A 22,125-nucleotide genomic window follows, 5' to 3' on the forward strand; every position below is an offset into this window, starting at 1 on the left:
TGGGGGCTGCAACTCTATTGTGGTGAAGGTTGCTGTCAGCACTGTTGACTTCATGGTAGAGGCTCCTCTTCTGCAGGGTGAGACTTGCATTGGAGCAGAGATTGCAGGAGGAATTCAGCAGAGCAGGCCTGCAGTGCATCACTCATTTTGACAGACAGTGGCTGCCTTCCTGGCTGATCACAGACCGGTGCCGTAGATGTGGCAGTATCTGGGCCAAGACATCTGTTGCAGCCTGGCTGAGCATGGCTTCCTGCTTCTGTAGCCTCATTTCCAACATCTGCAACAGCAGCACCAGTCTCTTGACCCATGGTGTATTCCCAAGCAACATGGTGGGACTTGATTTAGAAAAGTTTCAATGCAGCCCACATGAGACTACTCAGAAAGACCAGCAGGATCCCTTCTCTGCGCGGATCACTCCTGGCTTTGCTCTTTGTGGCAGGTAGGTCGCTCGGGGGGCTTCTCATGTCAAAGACGCAACCAGAGCTTCTCCTTCTAGACAGTCTTTCCTGCTGCCGGTCCAGTCACTCTGCTTTCCTCTCACAGCAGGCATGTAGACAGGCTTCTAGGCACTTCACGCAGTGCCTTAGCTCCTCCAGCAGAAACTGCAGATGTCCGATTTTTTTTTTGTTGACATTTGTTTTATTGTTGCATTAAAGTATACAAGTACAGTGTAAATGATCTACTGACGTGGCCTCAACATTCAGCCACGAACAGCCAAGCGCGCAACGTTTTCTTGTTTTTATACAACTGGTGCAAAATTACAATTTCCAAGGATAATCAGTGTAAATCGTACATATATGTTCGCAGGTCGGGAAGCAGCGAGTCTGCACTCCTAATGGGGCAGTGGGTAACTGCAGGTATGTAGGATCCCGCCTCGAAAGCGTAGGATCGAGGTCTGTACTGTTCATACAGTGGAGGCACCTAAGAACAAGGGGAACAAAACTGTGGGAGAGAAGCATGTGGGCGCTGGCAGGGTCCAAGTAGGAGGATGCTGGCGACGGGCGTCGGGGAGGGGGGGATTTTCACGGGGCCAGTCAGTCTACGCTCCGAGGGGGGGGAGGGGGGGGGGGAGGAGTGGGGCCGGGGGGTGAACACCCCACGTGTATGCGGGCACCGAGGTGGGTGACATGTAATATGAGAGTTTGATCAAGAAGTAGGAGGTACCAGGGGACGGTCCCAGGAGGGTAGACACCATGTAGAGGCTACTGGTTCTCAGGGGTGGGAGGGGGGGGAGGAGTAGGTGGTTCTTCTACATGTGTGGACTGCCGGAAGCTGTGGAGGAGCATGGCCCATTCCATGGATATGGGAATTTTACGCGCACCCCTGGCTTCTTCCTCTCTAAGGGCATCTTCCTCCGCCGCCGCCCATTTACCAACCGCGCCCTTCCATGCCGCCACAGAGGGACCCTCCGGGGAACGCCAGCGCATGGTTATACATCGGTTGGCCAACAGGAGTGCTAGGGACACGAAGCGCCTGTGTACCGGGTCTCGCTTAGGACCATGGAAGATGCCTAGTGCGCTGGACTCCCAGGTGGCTAGGGTAGTGAGGCCCGTTAATCCCGTCAAAGTGTCGTGCACCGCCCGCCAAAAGGGGTGAAGGTCGGGGCAACTCCAGAACATGTGTCGGAAATCTGCCGCAGGGGAGCAACATCTGGGGCAGAGAAATGGTGTGGAGGGATAGAACTTCTGCAATCGCGCTGGGGTGAGGTATGCCCTGTGTAGGATATAGTATTGGATGTTCTTGAAGCGGGCGTTTCTAGAGACGCGTTTTGGGGCTTCAAGTGCTTTAGTCCATTCAGAGTCGTGCAGTGCGCGGCCTATGTCCTCCTCCCAAGTAGCCCTCAGGGTCGTAAGAGGAGCGTGCGAGAGTTCCCGGATGGATTTATATAACCAGGTGATTAAATGGCGTCCCACCCCCATATGTAGGATTGTATGTATTACTGGATGCGTGTCTGGCTCGCCAGTGCAGAGATTAAAGTGGGGCCGGTATCCGTCGAGTAGCTGTCTATATCTGAGGAATTGGCCTGGGGAGAGTCCGTATTCAGCGATCAGGCGGTCAAGCGATTTTAGCTGGCCTTCCTCGAAGAGCGATTCCAGATCCGTGATGCCACAGAGGGACCACTCAGCGAACAGCGGAGCGGTGAAGTAGGAGTCCTGCCTAGGGCTGCCTATCAGTGGTAGCAGCGGGGAGTATGGAGGTCTACCGGGGGACAACCGGTGGATCCGCATCATGCACCGGCGCGCTATCGCCACTTGAAGGGGGTATGTGCGCCGTGGCTTGGTGCCCGGGAGGAGAAGACGAGTGAGTTCTGGGGTTGCGATTCTGCCGGTCGGGGTGACGGTCTCCTGAGGGTAGCGATCCGCCGTCCAGTAGGATAGCCATTGGAGCTGTGCCGCGAGGAAGTATGCCTCGAAGGATGGGGCTCCGAGCCCTCCCTGAGTTGTGGGAAGTTGGAGGGTTTTCAAGGCAACCCTGTGACGACCCTCGCCCCAGATAAGGGTCCCTAGGAGGGAGTCGACCTCGCGGAAGAAGGACCTGGGTGGTATAACCGGCAAGTTTGTGAAATGGTAAAGGAGTCGGGGGAGCATCACCATTTTAGCCAGGGCTATCCGTCCTATCGGGGCCAGCGGGAGTTTATTCCAGAAGGCGACCGTAGGGCGCAGACTAGCAAGTACTACGCGGTGGTTGCCCTCAAACATGGCTGCTGGAGAGTGGTACAAGCGGACCCCGAGGTACCTGGGAGCCTCCGCGGACCACGAGAGCGTGTGCGGACCGAGCTCGACTTCTCGGGGGGGTAGGTTCGGGTGTAGAGGATAGACTGTGGACTTGTCCCAGTTCACTCGGAGTCCCGAGGCATCTGCAAAGTCCGCCAGCGCCGCCCCTATGGGGGCCAGGTCCATTTCGATGTCTCGGACGTATATGAGGAGATCATCCGCGTACATGGACACGCAATGTGTGTCATCCGCGAGAGGAATACCCCATTCCACACCCTCCAGGCGCAGCCGGACCGCCAGCGGCTCGACCGCCAAAGCGAATAAGAGAGGCGACAGGGGGCACCCCTGCCTTGTGCCCCGCCAAACTCCGAATGCCGGTGATATGCGTTTCCCGATACGCACCCGAGAGGTGAGATCGGTGTACAGGAGGCGCGTGTACGCCATGAGTGTCGGGCCGATATTGAGTCGGCGTAGGACCGAAAAGAGATAAGGCCAGGTGAGGGTGTCGAACGCCTTCTCCAGGTCCATGATGAGACAGGCGGCGCGAGGAAATCGGTCACGCACCTGATCCTGAACATGGAAGACGCGGCGGAGATTCTGGGAGGTGTTCCTTCCCGGCACAAAGCCGCATTGGTCGGGGTGGACCAAGGGGCGAATGATCTGCGCGTATCGATCCGCAAGGATTCTCCCCAGGAGTTTACAGTCGGCCGACAGGAGCGTGATGGGGCGATACGACCCCATGTGAAGTGGATCTCTGTGGGGTTTGGGGAAGGTGACGATCACGGATTCTCGCATTGACTGGGGTAGCCTACCAAGATGAAGAGATGCCCCGAATACCCGTGAGAGGCGGGGGACCAGCAAGGGGGAAAAGGACGAGTAGTATTCTAGTGGGAAGCCGTCCAACCCCGGCGCTTTATTGCGGGACATGGCCCGTATCGCCTGGGTGATGTCGGACGGGACAATCTTGGCGTCGAGGGAGCGCTTGTCGACGTCCGATATTGTGGGTAAAGTCAGGGGGTCCAGAAAATTGTCTACGGAGGACAGGGAGGGCTGGGTTGGGGCCTCGTACACCTGTGCATAATGACGGTGGAACGCCAGAAGGATCTCGGCCTGTGAGCGCACCAGCACACCGTCCGGGTCGATAATATCCGTGATGGGTTTGAGTTCGGTGTCCTGTCTCGCCATCCAGGCTAGCAGTGCCCCTGCTTTGTCCCTGTCCTTATGCACTCTGGAGGCGTAAGCCCTAAAATTATATTTCCGGAGGTCAGCGCAGGCGGCCTGGTATTCCGTCTTAGCCTCGGCCGTGAGTACAGCGTGTTCTTCCGAGTCGTCAGGTCGCTTAGTGAGTGCGGCCAGAGCCTGCTCCGAGGTTAGGAGTGTCCGCTCCAAGGTGCGGCGCACCCCTACCACCTGTTTGATGCAGTCTCCCCTGGCCACCACCTTAAACGCGTCCCATTCCACTAGTACCGACGACGCCGTGTTTGCATTATGTGTGAAGTAGTCCTGTATGCTGGTTTTGTGTGTGTCTCTGAAGACGGGGTCGGTCAGGCAATCCTTAGGGAGGCGCCAGGTGGGGACCGGTGGGTGGGGGGGGCGCCAGGTTAGGCGTATAATGTGGGCGTCATGATCCGAGAGGATCCGGCCCAGGTATTCTGTAGACGTGATCTTAGGGAGAATTGGTGTAGAACAGAGGAAGCGGTCTAGGCGGACCCGGAGGTTGTGTGGGATCGAGTGGAAGGAGTATATGCGAGCCAGTGGGTGTAGATGTCGCCATGCATCAGTGAGCGCCCAGTGTGTAACCCATGTCCTAAAGAGTTCTGCCTGCCGGGGGGCCGGGGAATGTGCGGGAGGGGGATGGGAGCGGTCTAGGGTGGGGTCCAACGTGCAGTTAAAGTCGCCTCCTAGTATCCATGGGACCGTAGTGAATTGGGCCAAGACGCCAGTGAGATGGTCCCAGAATTTATCCTGGTCCACGTTAGGGGCATAAATGCTGCCAAGGAGTATTCCCTGCCCGTCCAGAATTCCCTCTAGTAGCGCATATCTGCCCTCTTTGTCCACCACCCGTCGAAGCGCCCGGAAGGGAGTGCCCGGCCTGACCCAGATTAACGCGCCGCGTGCAAACGCCGAATATTGTGTGGCACAGAAAGTCCCTCGCCATTTAGACTGTAGGCGAGTGAGTTCAGTAGCGTTTATATGTGTCTCTTGTAGTAGTGCGATATTGGCTGACATGCGTCTAATGTAGGCATAAACAGAGTAACGTTTGCTGGGTGTGTGTAGGCCCCGCACGTTCAATGTGAGGACGTTAACGTCTGAGCGTGGGGCTGCCATTCTTGGGGTGTCGTGGGAAGGGTGAGGGTCCCCCTGGGATACCCGAAAGTCGCCAGCATGTCTGTGTCATGTGTGTTCCTGCGCGCCAAGCTTCCACAATCGTAGGGGAGGGACTAAGGGGAAGAACAACAGATAGAACCTTGGGTGGGCAACAGTCCCAATACTGAGGATATATCACTGGAGGTGGCATATCCAAACTAGTATCCCACTAGGGGATAAATATAACAGGTAAATGCGGGGGTGGCAGCATGTGTCGCTGCTGGGCCTGTGCGCGGGTCGGGCTCTTGTAGGAGAAGAGTCTATCGCTCGGCAGCGCATACAGTAGTCAAGCGAAGCAATCTAGGCTCCTAGATGTCGCGCAATGTAGCGGGCAACCATTGGAAGGATACAGTAATTAATAGTTCAATGTTTATGACGAGGCGTTAGGTTGGCTGGCCAGGGTAGCGTCCAGTGCAGGTGCCGCCAGGAGGGGGGAAGAGATTGGGCCAAATCCTGACATCGTTCCATCGCTGTCTCGGTCTTTCTCTGGGGTGAACAGGTGTGGACGACCTTCCAGGTCCGAAGCTGGGGGTGACATGTGCAGTTCGGTCACCGCTCGTAGGGCGTCCCGTCGTTCTTGCATGATTTGCGTGAGGTCGGGTGACCCCGTGGGGGAAGACCCCTGGCTTTTGGGGCGGCCGGATCGGGCGCGGCTCACGCCCCGTCGTCTAGATCTCCTGGAGTCGTTGTTGCGGGTCTTCTGGGGTCCGGGCTTAGGAAGCAGTGGGCAGTGGAATTCAGTCCAATCTTGTGCTTCCGCCGCCGTGGTGAAGAAAAGGGCTTTCCCGTTGTGCAGCACTTTAAGGCGGGCTGGAAACAGCAGGGAGTACTGTAGATCGTTGGCACGAAGGCGCCTTTTGATTTCCAGGAAGGTGGAACGCCGCTGCTGGACCTCCCGGGCGTAGTCTGGGAACACCATAACATGTTGATCCTCCACCTGCAGGGGGCCAGCCGCCCGGGCCGCGCGGAGCACCGCATCTCGGTCACGGAAGTGCAAGAATTTAGCCAGCATGGGTCGTGGGGGGAGGCCGGGTTTGGGCGTCCGGGCCGGGACTCTGTGGGCCCTTTCGATGGAGAAGTACGGTGATCGCTCGCTCTCTGGGGTGAACGATCTAGTCCAGGATTCCATATAGGTCAGAGGATCCGAATTTTCAATCCCCTCCGGCAGGCCCAGAACGCGGATATTACATCTTCTCGAGCGTCCTTCCAAGTCCACCGTGCGTTCTTCCAGGGCTTCCACGCGGCGTAGGACCTCTCTCATGTCTTCCTCCTGCATCTTCACCACGGGTTGCAGCTCGGTCACAGTTCGTTCTCCTTCCCTCACCCTGTCCGCCAGTTTACGATGATCGTCGCGGATCAGACCAATGTCCGTCGTCAGGGCGCCCAGTCTTTCTTCCATGGAGAGGCGAGACATTTCGATCGCCGCCAACACCTGGTCCAGTTTCGCCGTAAGCGCAGGGTCTGTTTGCGACGCATTGGCTTGCGTCCACGTCCTTGTGTGTGGCATCTTTTCGACGGCCGTTTCAGGGACAGCCGTCATCTGCGAGGCTTTTGTCTTACCCATAGGTGCCGGTAAGTGGGCCACCGGGCCGCCGTGTACTCTGGGCACAGCAGGCCGACGCAGCTGGGCCACGGGCAAGTTCAATGGCAGCCGGCCACTCCTGTCTCCCCAGGCTCCGGGGCGGTCCCTCCTCGTCTCAGGGAGCGCCTTCTGGTTCAGAGGTGGTCCGAGGCCATCGGGTCCGGTGGTCCCGGTGTCAAAAAGGCCCCGTGGGCCCCCCTTGGCGCGTGGCACAGCGTCAGTGGCGGCCGGGAGGGCCAGAGGTCAGGTGGTGGGAGTTCAAAGGGGCTCCGGAATAGTGGGCGGCCGTTGGCAGTGACTCGAGTTTGGGAGGAGCCGCCCCTGCTCCCGTGGTGAGGCTCGCGCTGCTCCTGGAGTCTAGGGCTCCGTGGGCGCCATCTTAGGGTCAGGCACCCGGAGCTGGCGCTCGGCGCGGGGTAGTGGAGGCGCTCTGGGTCCTCGGGTCAGTCAGCGGCGTGTGCCTCGGCGCCTCACGGAGCCCCCGAGGTTGTAGGGGGGGGGCCACAGGCGCCGAGACCTCTGAGGGAGGGGGGGAGGGACGGGCACTCACCGCCCTCGCTCGCACGTTGTCGACCACTGGACGGCACACCACCACATCCACAGCGCGTCCGCCGACCTTCCGCGCCTGGTGAGTCTGCCGGTGCCGGGGGGACGATCAGGCTCTCGGTGAGGCCATAGTGCCGATGTAGTGGAGCCCCGGTGCGGCGGCCGCCATCTTGCGCACCGGGATGTTGAATCACGGGGAGGCGCCGTCCGGCGCGCACTCCGGGGGGGTCGGTCCCGTTGTTGTTCTGGGGCCCCTCGTAGGCGCCCGTCAGCTCTGTCTCTTGGGGCTTTCAATCACCGGGTCAGCTCCCGGTGGCATGAGTGTCCGCCGGACAGGGTCGCGCCCGCCATCTTGGATTGAGGCGCTCGGCTCCGGGCTTGTAGAGGTCGGTCCGTGCTGTTCGTCCGCCGCCGCCGGAGGTCGTTGAAGCGGCGCCCCAGTGCACGGGGGATCCCAGGTGCCTATTCAGTGGGCTGAGGCTCCCGGCGATCTCGGGAACTGGGCTGGATGCTAGCCCGATCGCGGAGCCTCAGCAGGACACAGCCGCCATCGTGGCTTGCTAAGCCACGCCCCCCAACTGCAGATGTCCGATAATGCTCCCTCAGCTCTGGGAGACTGGCTGACAGGCAGACACCGCCTCTGGTTATACAGCACTTCTGTGAGTACTCTGCAGAGCACTCCTGTTCTTACTAAAGACGAAATTGGAGCAAAGTGGGCGGATTTGGATCCTTCGTTTACAGGCAATTTTCAAGGCAGGAGTTTTGGATCAAGTGTCTGAAGTTTAAGTACTGGTTTAGGTTAGTTATTTTTCAAATGAAATTCTCTGGCTGCTTCTCATACACAGCCCTTGCGCAATGTAATGGCTCTCACAGCAGGTAACAATGGGGATGGGTTCAAACACACATATTTAAAACAAGGGCACAATGAAGTGTGAGATCTCAGTACCTGGCTGTCACCAGCCTTCCTGAAGTAGTAATTGGAGACAGACAAAGGGGAAGCCCCCCCCCACCCCCCCCCCCCCGACACATTTTCACCTTGAACATCAGAATCTGCAGTACCACCGCTCACTCCTATCAATTAACAAATGACTGTGCTCAGGAAAAACTAAACAGCATCCCTTTCCTGTAAAGGTCCTCAATGAATTGCCAAAGGTTGCCATGTCTCCATCCTTTATTAATTCAGTGCTTGGGTTTCCACCGCTCAGTCAAAAGGAATTCAGGCTACACAACTTCACAATTTTTGTTAAGCTATTTTCATCCTCCATCTTGTTACACAATATAGCAGCGGCATCCAAAGTGAATCCCTCAGTCCACAGCCTCGCACAACACAGAGTTCTACTAGCATACATGAGCAACAAAGTGACTGCACATATACGCACTTGACATACATACAGGATGCCGTGTAAGGGACTTGGTTTCATTCATTCAAAGCTTTATTTCGATAAACATGTGTTATCATAAAAGCACATAGACAAGATAAAAACAAGAAACCATAATTCACTGGTCACTACAATTTACAGAGTTAATAACAATAAAAAGACATCCATATTACAATAAATAGATTAAGAAGCATATTAAACAGTAGAAGCTTTGTAAAGGTAAAAATTAAGAACGATTAGTTAAAAAGTGATTACATCACAAGGATTTTGCTCTTATTACCCAGGCCCAACTCAGGAATTTAGGACTCTGTTTCACATAACAGCAAAACTGTACATGAAAGGGGCTTTAGGCTTCCCTCTTCTTGACAGAGCCTGGTCACAGTACTGATTCATAAATCATGGTATGCTGCACCGCAGGATTATGTGATGCACCCCGGCCATGGACAACAATGCAAGGCCCACAATGAGGAAAAGCTTGGTGCTCATTACCACGTCACAGAACAGGTTCTGGACCTTGTATTACAAAGGACACACCTAAGCCCCTGCACAGATTAGTGATCAGCCAGGGCCAAATAAATATCAGGACACCAGTTCCTGATGGAGTTGGACACTCTGGCCAGTGGTACATGCCCCTTTACCATGCAGGCGATATTCCCACCCCAACAGTCATATAATGCTCAGTCCATCTCCGTTAAATTTTTCTTTCTCATCTGCCTTTCTCATCTCACCCAGATTTCTCTCATGCTTATCCTCAGCAGCATCACCTTCTTACCATCATGTCTTCCATTTCTCCTTTCACCTTCAGTTTTCTCATGTCTCAAGGTGAACAGGTGTTCTTATCTCAATCTCCCCATATCTTCCGCTCACTGACAGATTTAGCTCTGATTGCCTCACCTTCATTTTAGTCTACCTCCCATCTCGATCTCTACTCCATCCTCGCTATTTTGCTGTCTCCCATTTCCCTTGACCATGTTCTCATAAATGCAATCTCCTCTGCACTTTCATCTCTCCTGTCCTTTCTCATTTCTCACCTTTCTTCCATCCAACTTGAACCTCATCTCCCAATCTCCTTCTCAACTGACCTATGTTGCTCACACAACTTTCATGATTAAACACTAACATTATCTATCTCACGTCAACCCCACCTTTGTATATTTTTTCACCCCAACTCTTCCAGACTTCTGCTTATTTCCCAATAATCACCATTCATCCCAGTCTCACTCTCAGTCCATCTCTACTCCTACCATTCTTAAATCCATTCGACCCAGTGGTCCCTTGCCCCCTTCCTACGTCTATGTCAACATTAGTCTGACCCTCAACTCTACCAGCCTTCTCTCGCCACAGTTTTTTCTCCATTTGTTTCTTATGTCACTTCTTTTTCCCCATCTTCTTTATCTGTACTGTTTGTCTCAGTTTTATTTCTTTCTTTTCTTTGTTTTTTTGCTACTTCTTTAGGTATCACCTCTTTTTCAATCACCTCACCACATAACTATTCATTAGAAGTCTTTTCAATCTCAAGCAATGCCTAGAGAAGCAAAGACATGATATAAAGTCGGACCAATGAGCAAAAGCAGTTAGTAAATAGTTTTACAGAGGAACATACATGGTTTCCTTATCACATGTTTATAGCCTTCTTTACAATATAAGATGTCAAGATGTGCAGAGTGTGTGGTTCAACCTTCCTTCCTTTAAGGATGACATGCAGGCTGTGCTTCTAAGATGTCAAAATATGTAAATATGGAAAGAATGTCTTCTCTCAGAGAAAGCTTCCTTTGATGTTTTGGTTTTATTCATTTTGTAAAGGAGAATGGATTTGGAAATACTAATTAAAAAAAGTTATTATTTAATTATGTTAACATTTGTATTTGCATCTAGTCCATGTTTTCCTAGTTTGCCTACTATGAATACTGTCTTTCATCATTTCCAACTGCAAAGAGAAACAGAAAAGTATTGCAATTCATTTAAGACTGTTTTAGTTAACAGGTAGCGAGATACAAGCATTCATTAGAGGGAATAGTTCTCAGAGAGATTTGCCAAGGTAAGAATTCTAAAAATGAGAGGAGGTACTGCATAAAGAAGCAATCCTAGTATTGCCTAAGGAAAAGACCAATTCCTAAAGGAGAACACCAGTCAAACAGAAAATATGTGCAGCCTAGGCCACATTTTTCCACTTAGATAGTGTCACTGCTGCCTTTAATAAGATCTAAGGGAGGCTAAAAAAAAACCCTAACCAGCTTGCAACTGCCTGCTGCCAGTCGAGAGAATGACAATTTTTAAATATCTTTGCCACAACATCTATGACTAACCCATTAGTCCAAAGACAGTAGTGATTTTATGTCAAAAGAATTCACATCTTGGCTGGCTTTTCTGGCAAACACTGGCAATAGGCGATGCCTCAACACTAAAAGTAAATGTAAAGGGCATAGAAGCCAACATAAGGCCAAACAATTGGTCTGTTCTACTTTCTGACAGAAGTACAATCAGTGAAAACTCAGCTTTCCGTCTGATACTTCTCCAATAGATAAGGGACTTGTTAAAAAAAGCATGCAAACAAAGTATTATTTATCTAGTCACTTCACAATCTACAGTTATTGGTTTCCATTAAAAGAACACCCACCTATTCTTAATCACGATGATAGACACTGGTGATCAACACCACCCCAGCTGCATTCCTTGAGTATATGATTTCAGACAAGCATCCACAACGGAACTAATCTTGCTGAAACATATGTACTGGAGTCAAACTAGCCTGGCTGATCAGGGGTGATACCCTGAAACCGGTCCCAGGATGCTTGTTTATGGTCCAGGGAGGAACTGGCCTGGCAGTTCAGGCTGGACAGTTCCAATGGGAAGCAGGGTCAAGACTGATTTGCACATGGCTGGGTTAAAACTGGAATGGCATGGGGAGCAGAAAAATAATGCATTTAGGCCCAGATCTCTGTACTGGTATGAAAGTGTGACATTGTTCAACATTTTGTCCATCATTTGTTCTTTTTGAAACATACGTACTACTCACAAAACATGGGAAAAATGAGTTTCACTGTCTTGGCTCTCCTCCCTTTCAGACAAAAAACTGCCCTATTTGGTGAATGTTTAACACTGTTCAGCATTCTGTCGATCATTTGTTCTTTTTGCATTTGTCACCCCGAGTGGGACGGGTATGCACAGACATGGGTTCCGTGCTCTCCATGCCACTGGAGTCAAACTAGCCTGGCTGATGAGGGGTGAAACCCTGAAACTGGTCCCAAGATACTGGTTTCCAATCCAGGGAGCACCTGGCCTGGCAGTTCGTGCTGGACTGTTCCCATGGGAGGCATGGTAAAAAAAACTGCTCTATTGGGGGAATAGTTCTTCTTTAGGTTCCCTCCTCATGATTTCACATACAACATGCTTCCTATTAACATGCTGGTTCAACACTTCATACAGAAGATTGTGAATCTCCTTCACTAAAACATCCTTTATATAAGAATCTTAATTAGTTTCCTTCTTTGCAAGTCAACAAGTATGGCAATGTTCAGACTTTCATTATTGAATAAAGAGTAGGTTGTGGTTTACAGAGCTGAAGGATACCCTCATTTATTTGGCTTAAATATCGCCTTAAGGTGAGAGGCGCCTCATATCTATTTTCATTGGTGTAAAAACTTTACTGCAGCACATAAACCTCTTCACCCCTCTTAGCAGAGACTGTACCTGTTCTCTCGACCTGGTGATTCTTTCAGTTAACAAATCAGAATTGTTCTTTTCTTCATCAAGCTCCATTTCTAGCTGCGACATCTTGTCCTAAATAAATACAAACCAAAGATTGAATATTTGTTCCAATTATCAGATTATAAACAAGCATGCAAATGCACAGATTTCTGTTGTGCTTTCATACACCGGTTTAAAGTAAAATGTTGTGCTTCGAAAAATGTTCTTGCTTGTCCATATTTATTTTCACTCCACATAGGTTAGAATAAGTATTGGCTGGCTAGGCGTTGCTCTTAATAAAAACTTCATGGCACTTTTTGCAGTTGCATTAGTATGAGCATTTCTCATTGTTGACCAATTATTCGCCCATTACGGTGACTTTGGATATAGCAAGAAACTTGGATTCAAACTTTAGATGGAAGTAAAAGTAAAAGTTATTTTTTAGAAGTTGTGTATTTTGCAAACTATTCACAATGATGCCTTACCCATTTGTTTCATAACATTACACAATTTACATTACTAGATATTCTTTTCCATTATTTTACCCGTGGCATTTAAGTCAAGATGGTCAATATTTTCTTTATTGTACACTATTTTATTTACAGTATATGTGGAAGAAAACTACAATGCAGTAAATGTAGAATACTTAACTTCTAACATTGTCAATCTGTATTATCTGGGCTAACTAAGAACATACACACATTGGTTAACCACAAACTGTAGATAATGGAACAGCAATAAAGCATGTGTCTTTTTCCTAGCTATTCTTGCTGTGACTGTTTTTGTAATAGATTGGCTGCTTTACCATTACAAAGTTCACTCAGTGAAGCCTATTCATTACTTTGCAGAAGATGTTTTTTCTGTCAAGTATGGTGTGAGACAGGCCAGCGTGCCTCAGCAATGCAAGGCAGCAGAGGGCTCTTCCTTTCATAAACATTTAACATATTGTCGCAGAATTAATTAAAACAGCATCTTCTCGGTACGTTGAGAGTCATTGCAGTGGCTCTACAAAACTACTGCAATTCACTGTCTCTAATTAGTGTGCAGCCTAGGCCACATTTCTCCACTTAGATAGTGACACTGCTGCCTTTAATAAGATCTAAGGGAGGCTAAAAAAAATACTCTACCCAGCTTGCACCTGCCTGCTGCCAGTCGAGAGAATGACAATTTTTAAATAGCTTTGCCACAACATCTATGACTAATCCATTAGTCCGAAGACAGTAGTGACAGCATAAGGCCAAACAATTGGTCTGATCTACTTTTTGACAGAAGTACAATCAGTGAAAACTCAGCTTTTCCGTCTGATACTTCTCCAATAGATAAGGGAATTGTTGAAAAAAAAAAGCATGCAAACAAAGTATTATTTATCTAGTCACTTCAAAATCTACAAATTATTGGTTTCCATTAAAAGAACACCCACCTATTCTTAATCATGATGACAGACACTGGCATCTAGCATGTGTGCTGAGGCCTAAGCCTGTCCATGCTGATTCCAAGGTTCAGAACCTTTTCTTTGACCTGCAGGGTCGCACCAAGCGTTGCCCTCTCTGCGCTGCCCCTTGCAGCTTCACTAGTTCAAGATGAGGATGTTCCTAGGCAGGGCCTGCCTATGTCTGTCTGATTACTGCTTCTGGAAGGCTAATGACAGCCGGTGCAGAGATCTCACACTTCCTGGTGTCTCAAGTTGTATGAACTCTATCTTGGAGCCAGTACCAATGCTCCATGCTGTGAGATGCATCCATTTACACAAAGGCTGTGTCCGGTGATACGCCTAATAATGATATTTAAAAGAGAACACCACCAGACCATTTCTTAAACACGAGACAATGGATCCACACTCCATGACTGGTAAATGTGTTACAACCACCACTCTTTGTTCCAGTCCCAAGCACTTCTTGGCCAAGGAAGGGACTGCTCAGCCGAACACTCAAAGAGCTGCTTTGTGACCAGGGTTGCTACCTAGCTTAAAGCCAGTCTTCCAGATAGGAAAGTTTTGAGTTCAGGAGAAGACAACACTTTCTGTTAGAGGAGCTAAGGGTCGGCCTACAAAGCCTAGAAGACTGCCTTCCTCCTAAGAGAGAGAAGGAATGTACCTGACCCTTCAAGACCAAAGAATGTCTAGGAGGAGAGGTGCAGCGTGCTCCAGCATGAGATGCCTCAGAGCAATCTGACGACCCAAGACAGTGATCCAGGATTAGATGCAAGAAAGGGGGTCTCCAACTTCTCTGCGTAGTTCAGAATTGAACTCTACAATGCCTGTAACAAAGAGTATGGAACGCAGGCCTGGAGCCACACCAGGCCCCAGTGTACCAAGTCAGGCCACTCTGCTAAAGTTAAGCCACATGACAATCCCCGCCCTGCCTTCTAATGAACCTTTAGCATCGTTGTTTCCACATCTACACTTTTCAGATGTTTTCTGGGATTGTAGGTAATTGTATCACTTACTTTAAGAACACGCAGCAGTACTTTGCAGCTAAGTTAATATGTATTTTTAAAAACAAATGAGTAAAACCTCTGAGATATGATAGTTATGCCCAAACCATAACTTTGTGACATCCCATATGACAACATTGATAACATCATAAGTGAAAACATTAACAACACCACCTTTACCATGAGTTATTGAACCATATCTCGCTCCACCTAGTTGCACTATGTAGGACATCACAAAGGACATCATTGATAACATGACTTATGACATCACCACGGACATCCCTATTTGTTGGGTTTGTGATGAGTGTTTTTTTACATAAAGTATTTATGGCTTGCATTTTGTGTTCTCCCTCTGTTTTTTATTTTTTAACTATTTGGTAGATTTAAATTTTTCTTGGATTACCAATTTCTTTATCTTTATTTTACGCTGTTTTTTTCTGAGTACATTTGGGCAAGTACCACCATGTATCGCGTTTTTCATATCAGTCTTCTGAACTGAACTATTTATTAATGTTCAGATTTCCAAGAGGGATAACATAGCTCTACTCTTTGTGTGTGCTTTGTGTTTGCTTTCAATGTTTCTGTTATTCTCATAGCACCCTTGCTGTGCACTTCCTTTTTCTACCAGATCTGGTTTGAGCACTGTGCCCAGCTGTAGGCCAGGCCCTGTTTATCATGGGCCCTGCGTCAAGCCCACAGCGGTGGCAACCCCTCTCTGTGAAAGGCCTATGATTAGGCCCAGTGCCCATTTTGCTGCAGGTGACAACAACGGCTGGGCTAGGCCTATGGCCATGCGCAGTATGAGTTTGAAGCATGACCTGGCCTTTTGACCTGGCTCAGCACCCACTCCATGCTGTGCATTAAACATGTGTGCTTGGGTCTCAGTCGTTGTAGGAAGCTGGCTCTGAATATAATATACCAAAGTGAGGTATAGTGTGCACAGAGTCCAGTGGAACCCCAAAGGTAGGCAGAGGTAAAGTTAAATAGCACCTTACTCTCGATTTGCGGTAGTGTGGCCGAGCAGTAAGGCAGTATAAGAGGACAGTATAAGAGGACAGTGTTAAGCATCTGTTGTACACATACGGCAAATGAATTCACACACTCAAAGACTGAACTTCAGGCCAATTGGAAAAATATTATTTTAGTTATTGTATTTTCTAGAACCAAGCAAGCCTGTAACAGGTAAGTGATAAGTACTTTGCAGCAAATATATAGTTGTAATACAGTTTGGATTTGTAATGGCAAATGCACCTTGTTATGACTTACAGTATGGTCTCAGAGAAATGCAACACTTATTAAATATAGTAAATAGACTTGAATGGGTTTTTCAATAAAATTACAGGTAAGTTACTTTTGAGATTACTTTTCTTACTAAGAGTAGTATACCTGGATACTACTCTGGGACATTTCCTGTAAAAAGGTTAGTAAAATCGTTTTTGTTAGTTACGCAATTTTAAAGAATTTCTTTAGGTTTTCAAACTCCACACTTTAAAACTTTTCCAAGAAAAACAGTAAACGTTATCCTATCGAGGAAAATAGTGTTATAGTTTTTTAGGTAAGTATTTGGTAGTGGAGGTTCTGGGGGGTAGACTCCGGGGTCCCCCAGGGTCAAGGATGCACTCTAGTTACACCATCAGCGGCACTAGGGCGGCCGGGTGCAGAGTTCTGAGGCCCAATGTTACTCAAAGGGGGATAGGGGGTATCCGGTTGGTGGCTGCTGACTAGCAGGCCACTTGCTTGTGGGAGCAAAGCTCCTGGACTTTAGCCCAGGGCAAATGGGGAAACAAAGTTGCACCAAAGGTGCACCATCAGTGGCACACTGGCAGCCGGGTGCTGTTACGATGTTGGAAGCCCTGTTGTTTTCAATGGGGAACCTCCAGTTAGCAAAGGCAGTGCAGGCTTGGGGACGAAGGTCTTCTGGGAACGACTACCACTTCAAGAGGTAAGTTGGGAAGTTAGGGGTTGGCTAGGCACCGTCTGTTTGGGCACACAAGGCCGTGGGGCGTCAGGTGCAGAGGTTCACGGGAGACAAAGTCTTTGTGGTTGAAGGCAGGCAGGTCCTTCGGGGTTTTTGAGGTTGCTGGCTGCAGGACACACCAGGATTTCGCAGAAGCAGGTTCAAGGTGGAAACAGGCCGGTAGTGCTGGAGCCAAGTCAGTGGGGGTCTACCTCTTGTTAGTTGCTGCACCACTGTTCGGTTCTTTTTCTTTTTCTTCTTCTAGTTTTTTCTTGTCTGAGGAAGCAAGGTTCAGGGGTGCCCCATAATACTAGATTTAGGGGTGCTACAGGTAGGTAAAAGGTAGGGACCAATGGGTACACCCCTTATTAAGCCACCCTCCAGTGGGAGAGGAGCAAGAGCCTGTCCCTGGTTGGCTGAGTCCCCCATCTGCAAGATGGTGGAGACTGAGAGTTGTGATTCACTTCGCCTCCCCCACCTGAGAGGTGGAGTTGGCATAGGTAGGCACACCTCTCTTCCTCCCTTGTTTTTCCCGTTGGTTCTCCCGCCCAAAGTGGGGGTCAGAACCAGTGAGGACCAGCTGCTGGAAGCAGCAAGTGACCTGGGGAAGCTCACAAAGGCCTTTGAAGCTTCCCCTTTGTGAACCCTGCCCATCATGGAGGCGGAGGCTTGGCACCTCGTCCCAGGATGTACATTGTTTCAGGCCCCAGAGAGCAGCAGGCTCTCGAACTAGGGGTCCAGAAACATGTCTGGTGGTGGCAGCTGAAAGGAGCCACTCAGCCTGTACACTAGTGGTAGGTTAGTTCCCTCTATGTGCATTTTGCATAAAATCCCACACTGCCATCAATGTGGGTTTAATGTGCTGAGAGGTTTGATACCAAACTTCTCAGTTTTCAGTGAAGCCATTATGGTGCTGTGGAATTCGTAATGACAAACTCCCAGCACCATATACTCTTAATGGCAGCACTGCACTTACAAGGTCTAAGAATGGACTTAGATGCTGTAGGGGTACATGGCTCATGCACCTGTACCCTCACCACTGGTATAGTGCACCCAGCTAGAGGGGTGACTGACCTAGGCCAGGGCAGTGGGTTGTAGGCATGGCACACAGGGATGTGTACCATGTCAACTCTTCACTTTGTTCGGCACTAAGACACACAGCCTACAAAGGCAGTGTGTGAGTGAAATGGTACAGGACCTCTAAGGCCCTTAGAGGTCTTCTATGGTCACAGTGCCCTGGGTACCTGCGGTACCATTTACCAGGGGCTGACCTGCGGCCAGAGATGCCAATTGGGTTTAGGCTTCAATACAGTTTTAGGGAAAGAACATAGGCCCTGGGTACCAGATTAGTAGGAGCCCTTGGCACACTCAGTCAAAGCACAACAGTAATTCAGCAAACAGTGGGGGCAACCATGCAGAAAAAGGGCACTTTCTCAGAATAGTCAAAAAGATAAGCAGGGGATTTGCATAACCTCTTGCTTCTCCTGCTAGCTCCTGAGCGTCCCAAATGTGACGGAGCCCCAGAGGATGAGTGAGCCTCCCTTGCTAGATTGTTTATCCCGTGTACATGAACTACACAACTGTGATTCCAGATTCTTCCATCATTAATTTATACCGCATTACTGAACAATTTCACTACTCCTATCACCTTGGTGAATTTTGAACAGTTTTGAAAGCCTGCAGGTGCCTTAATCTTAACTCAGTCTCCCAAACAATACTCAACTTTCTTAGCAGACTTATGGGCATCAAAATAGTTTTATTTTCTCTTGGAAATGAATTTCCTTCTCTCTCCACTGTGTGATGCCATTATCTTTCACAACCGTAACAAACTGAGTTTTACCAGTGGTAGTATGAGGCGACAATTTGTATGCTGTAATTCTGCCTTGTAGCTCTTTTCTCCAGTCCACATTGTTCACCCTTCTTTCAAAGTGTTATTCAGTCTCTCAATTGCCCCATATGTTTCAGGATGAGAAAGAGAGGATTTCTTATCGCAAATTCCACAACCTTCCAGATATTGCTCCATCTCCTGTGTACAAAACTGCAAACCATTGTCCGATAAAATATAACTTGGGAAACGTTCTCGTTTGAACACCTCATCCAAGAATTTAATCACACTTTGAGACGAGATGTCTTGCAAGCAAACCACCTGGAATACAAATCTAAGAGTACAATCAAATATGGTGTCTGATGTTCACCATGAAGTGGACCAACAATATCTATAGCCACTTCTTCCCAAGGAAGAAGTGGTCAACTTTAGGAACTGCATGCAGACAGTGTCCCAGTGGATGATTTACAATTTGCTAAAGTTGAATGGGGAAAAGACTGAGATCTTGGTGTTTGGCTCCAACAATAACATCTGGTCACCTGAATGGTGGCCGCCCTCGTTGGGGTCTTGTCCCACTCCTTCGGGATCAGCGCGGAACCTAGGGGTAATGATTGAACCTACCCTTTCCATGACCCTGCAGGTTAATAGAACTGTTGCTACCTGTTGGGGCATTATTAAAATTCTCCGTAAAATAAAACATTACTTGTCCCCTCAGGCGCAGAAGCAAGTGGTGGTAGCACTTGTCGCTTCGCGACTAGATTATTGTAACGCCCTTTACATCGGCATGAATAAGAGCTTAATCCAACGTCTTCAGACTGCTCAAAATGCGGCAGCCAAATTCGTTCTTGACGCCCCTAGATTGGCGTCATGAACGGCAGCCAGGAAAGCTTTACACTGGCTTCCCATTGAAGCGTGGATCACTTTCAAAACACTTTGCCTGACCCACAGTGCACTTTCTGGGAAGGGTGCGGGTGGGGTCAAGAAACTGTTGCTGCCTTATGCTTCAAGCAGATCTTTACATTCCTCCTCTAAGAACCTTCTGGTGGTCCCTCGTTTCCGAAAGAGTAGATGGGGTGGGAGGGCTTTCTCTTTAATTGCCCCTAAGCTATGGAATACTCTTCCATGCGACATCAAATCTCAGGCTTCCGTCCCCGCTTTTCGTAAAGCATTGAAAACCTGGCTGTTCGCAAAGGCGTACCCCGTAGATACTCTCCATTTGTTTATAGTGTTTTCTGTTAGGCGATTTGACGCCTATGGGGCTTAGTTGCGCATTATAAGACTCTTTTCATTTCATTTCATTTCATTTCATTCAAGGACACATGGGTAAATGTCTGCATGTCATTGGCGATGGTTTTGTCTTGAGCGCCTTGTCGCTCAATGAACATGGTATGCAAATCAAGCCCAACCCGTTCCACCATAAAATCTAAACCTGGCCACCAAAAATCTTGCCTAATGTGCTCTTTTGTCTTTGAGATCCCCATGTGACATGCATGAGCCATTTGAATGATGTTGCTGCTTAACCCCTTCGAAGCTAATGACGTGCTGGGTTCGTCATGGCGCTTACCTGCCGTGCGCGGATGACAAGGCCAGCTCGTCATGAATAATGGACCTTTTCGTTTTTCAGCGCAGGACGGGAAAACGCCTAGCAGCCATGTGGTTAAACCCATCGGAGGCATTAACCTTGTACCTCTTGTCAACATACTGTTACTGACAGCTAGCTCACCTCTTAACACAGATCAAGGTTTCTCTAGCTTAGTCATCTTGTCCAATAAAATCCATTCAATTACTTTAAGTAAATCTAGATCCTTCTGTAACTTCTCCTTCCACTCTTCCTCTTTAACTGCACCCATAGTGATCTCACACACTTTCACTTCTTGCTCACACAAATTAGCCATATCCTCCTTAGGTACAGGAGTGTCCACAAGATCACCCAGACGTGAAAGACAATCTGCTGTTACATTCTTTACACCAGGAATGTACTCCAATGAAAAATCAAACTCCTGCACTGAGATGACCCATCTTCTTATTCTGGAGGAAATCAAATTCAACCCTTTCTTTTCAAAGATTTCCTTCGAGGGTTTGTGATCAGACCTAACCTTGAAAGCCGTTCCACACACAAACGTCCTGAATTTGTTTAATGCCCAAAAAATGGCAAGTGCTTCTTTTTCGATGACCGAGTAATTTAACTCAGCACCTCTCAAGCATCTTGAAGCACAGGCAATAAAGTGTTACGAACCTTCTCTCTTCTAAACAAACAGAGCGCCAAACCCTTAATTGCTTGCATCAGTGTCAATGAATGTGTTATCACCTGGTACAAAAGTCTGGTCAGGAGCACTCTTCGGATAATTTTGTACCTTAGCAACTTCTTCCTTACACACATCATCCCACAAACTTCTTCCTTACACACATCATCCCACACAAACTCCACGTTCTTGTACAACAAACTTCTAAGATGACTTGTTTTGTCAGCAAAATTCTTTACAAATTTGCTGCAGAATTTAGCCATACCCAAAAAGGATGCAGACTCTTCCTTAGGACATGGCCCTTTCAATTGAGTTATAGTGTTAATTAATTCCTTTTTCGGCTTAATACCACTGCCCAATATGTGATCCTCTAAATAGTTGACCTCGGTCACTCCAAACTTGCATTTGTCATGTCGTAAGGTTACACCTGACTTCAGTAGCCTCTCCAACACCTTCATAAACCTGCCATCATGCTCTTCAATTGTTTTCGCATAAATCAACACATCATCCTGATAACAATGAACTTCACATATCCCTTTGACTATATTATTCATGATTCTTTGGAAAACTGAAGCCGCCGAGACTAACCCAAATGGTATCCGAAATTCTGTCAAATCTTCAGATGTTTAATTCAAATGTCACCAATGATATGCGGAAGCTAGGTCCAAAGTGGCAAAATAATCATCCCCCTCCAAAGTTGACACCATTTCATCAATCTTCAGAAGTGGAAATGTGTCCATTATAACTTGTCTATTGAGTCCACACATAGGCAAATTTAGTTGTTGGCCTTCTTGGCCACCACAATCGGGGCCAGCCACTCCGTTGCCTCTACTGGCTCTATTATGCCAGATTCAATTAAACGAGTAATTTCATTCAGCACCCCTTCTTGCACATTTATTGGAATCCTCCTCACCTTAGCAACTATTGGTTTGGGGCTCGGCTTTAACTCTATATGAAGACTGTAGGCTTACAACCAACCCAGTTCATTTTTAAACAAATCTTTAAATAACAAATAAATTTGTTTCCTGCATTTGTTATTTCCTGTATTTGAACTGAGGGATTAGCATTAGGATTGAGTGTAATTCCCAGATGTGCCTGATATGTCCACCACAGAAATTATCACCTTTATCAGCAACATAAACTTTTGCATCAACATACCTTTCATTACACTCCACACGTTTGAAAATGTCCTTACATTTTTATCAGCGTACCCCCACACCCTGTGGGTTTCACATCAGACTTGTAGAACTTAACTTTACCAAAAACGTTCTGCTCAAACACTTCTTTGGAAATCAATGTCAGATGGGAGCAATAATCAAATTTAATTGTAATCTTAGTATCACCAATTTTGACCCACTCTGATGAATGCTCTACACCATGCTCATTCACCTG

The 22,125-nt window shown here is 48.4% G+C and overlaps 1 protein-coding gene across 2 annotated transcripts in view; it reads right to left on the reverse strand.

The window, feature by feature from the left end:
• Positions 1-22,125, reverse strand: part of LOC147660922 (cingulin-like protein 1) — a 192,837-nt gene that overhangs the window by 109,821 nt on the left and 60,891 nt on the right. For both annotated transcript variants that reach the window (XM_086951423.1, XM_086951424.1), the window contains exon 6: positions 12,279-12,368. In XM_086951423.1, coding sequence (XP_086807549.1) covers positions 12,279-12,368 — 90 coding nt within the window. The remainder of the gene's footprint in view (positions 1-12,278; positions 12,369-22,125) is intronic.

The sequence above is a fragment of the Lissotriton vulgaris genome, unplaced genomic scaffold, assembly GCF_964263255.1.
Source record: "Lissotriton vulgaris unplaced genomic scaffold, aLisVul1.2 SCAFFOLD_371, whole genome shotgun sequence".
NCBI classification, from domain to species: Eukaryota; Metazoa; Chordata; class Amphibia; order Caudata; family Salamandridae; genus Lissotriton; species Lissotriton vulgaris.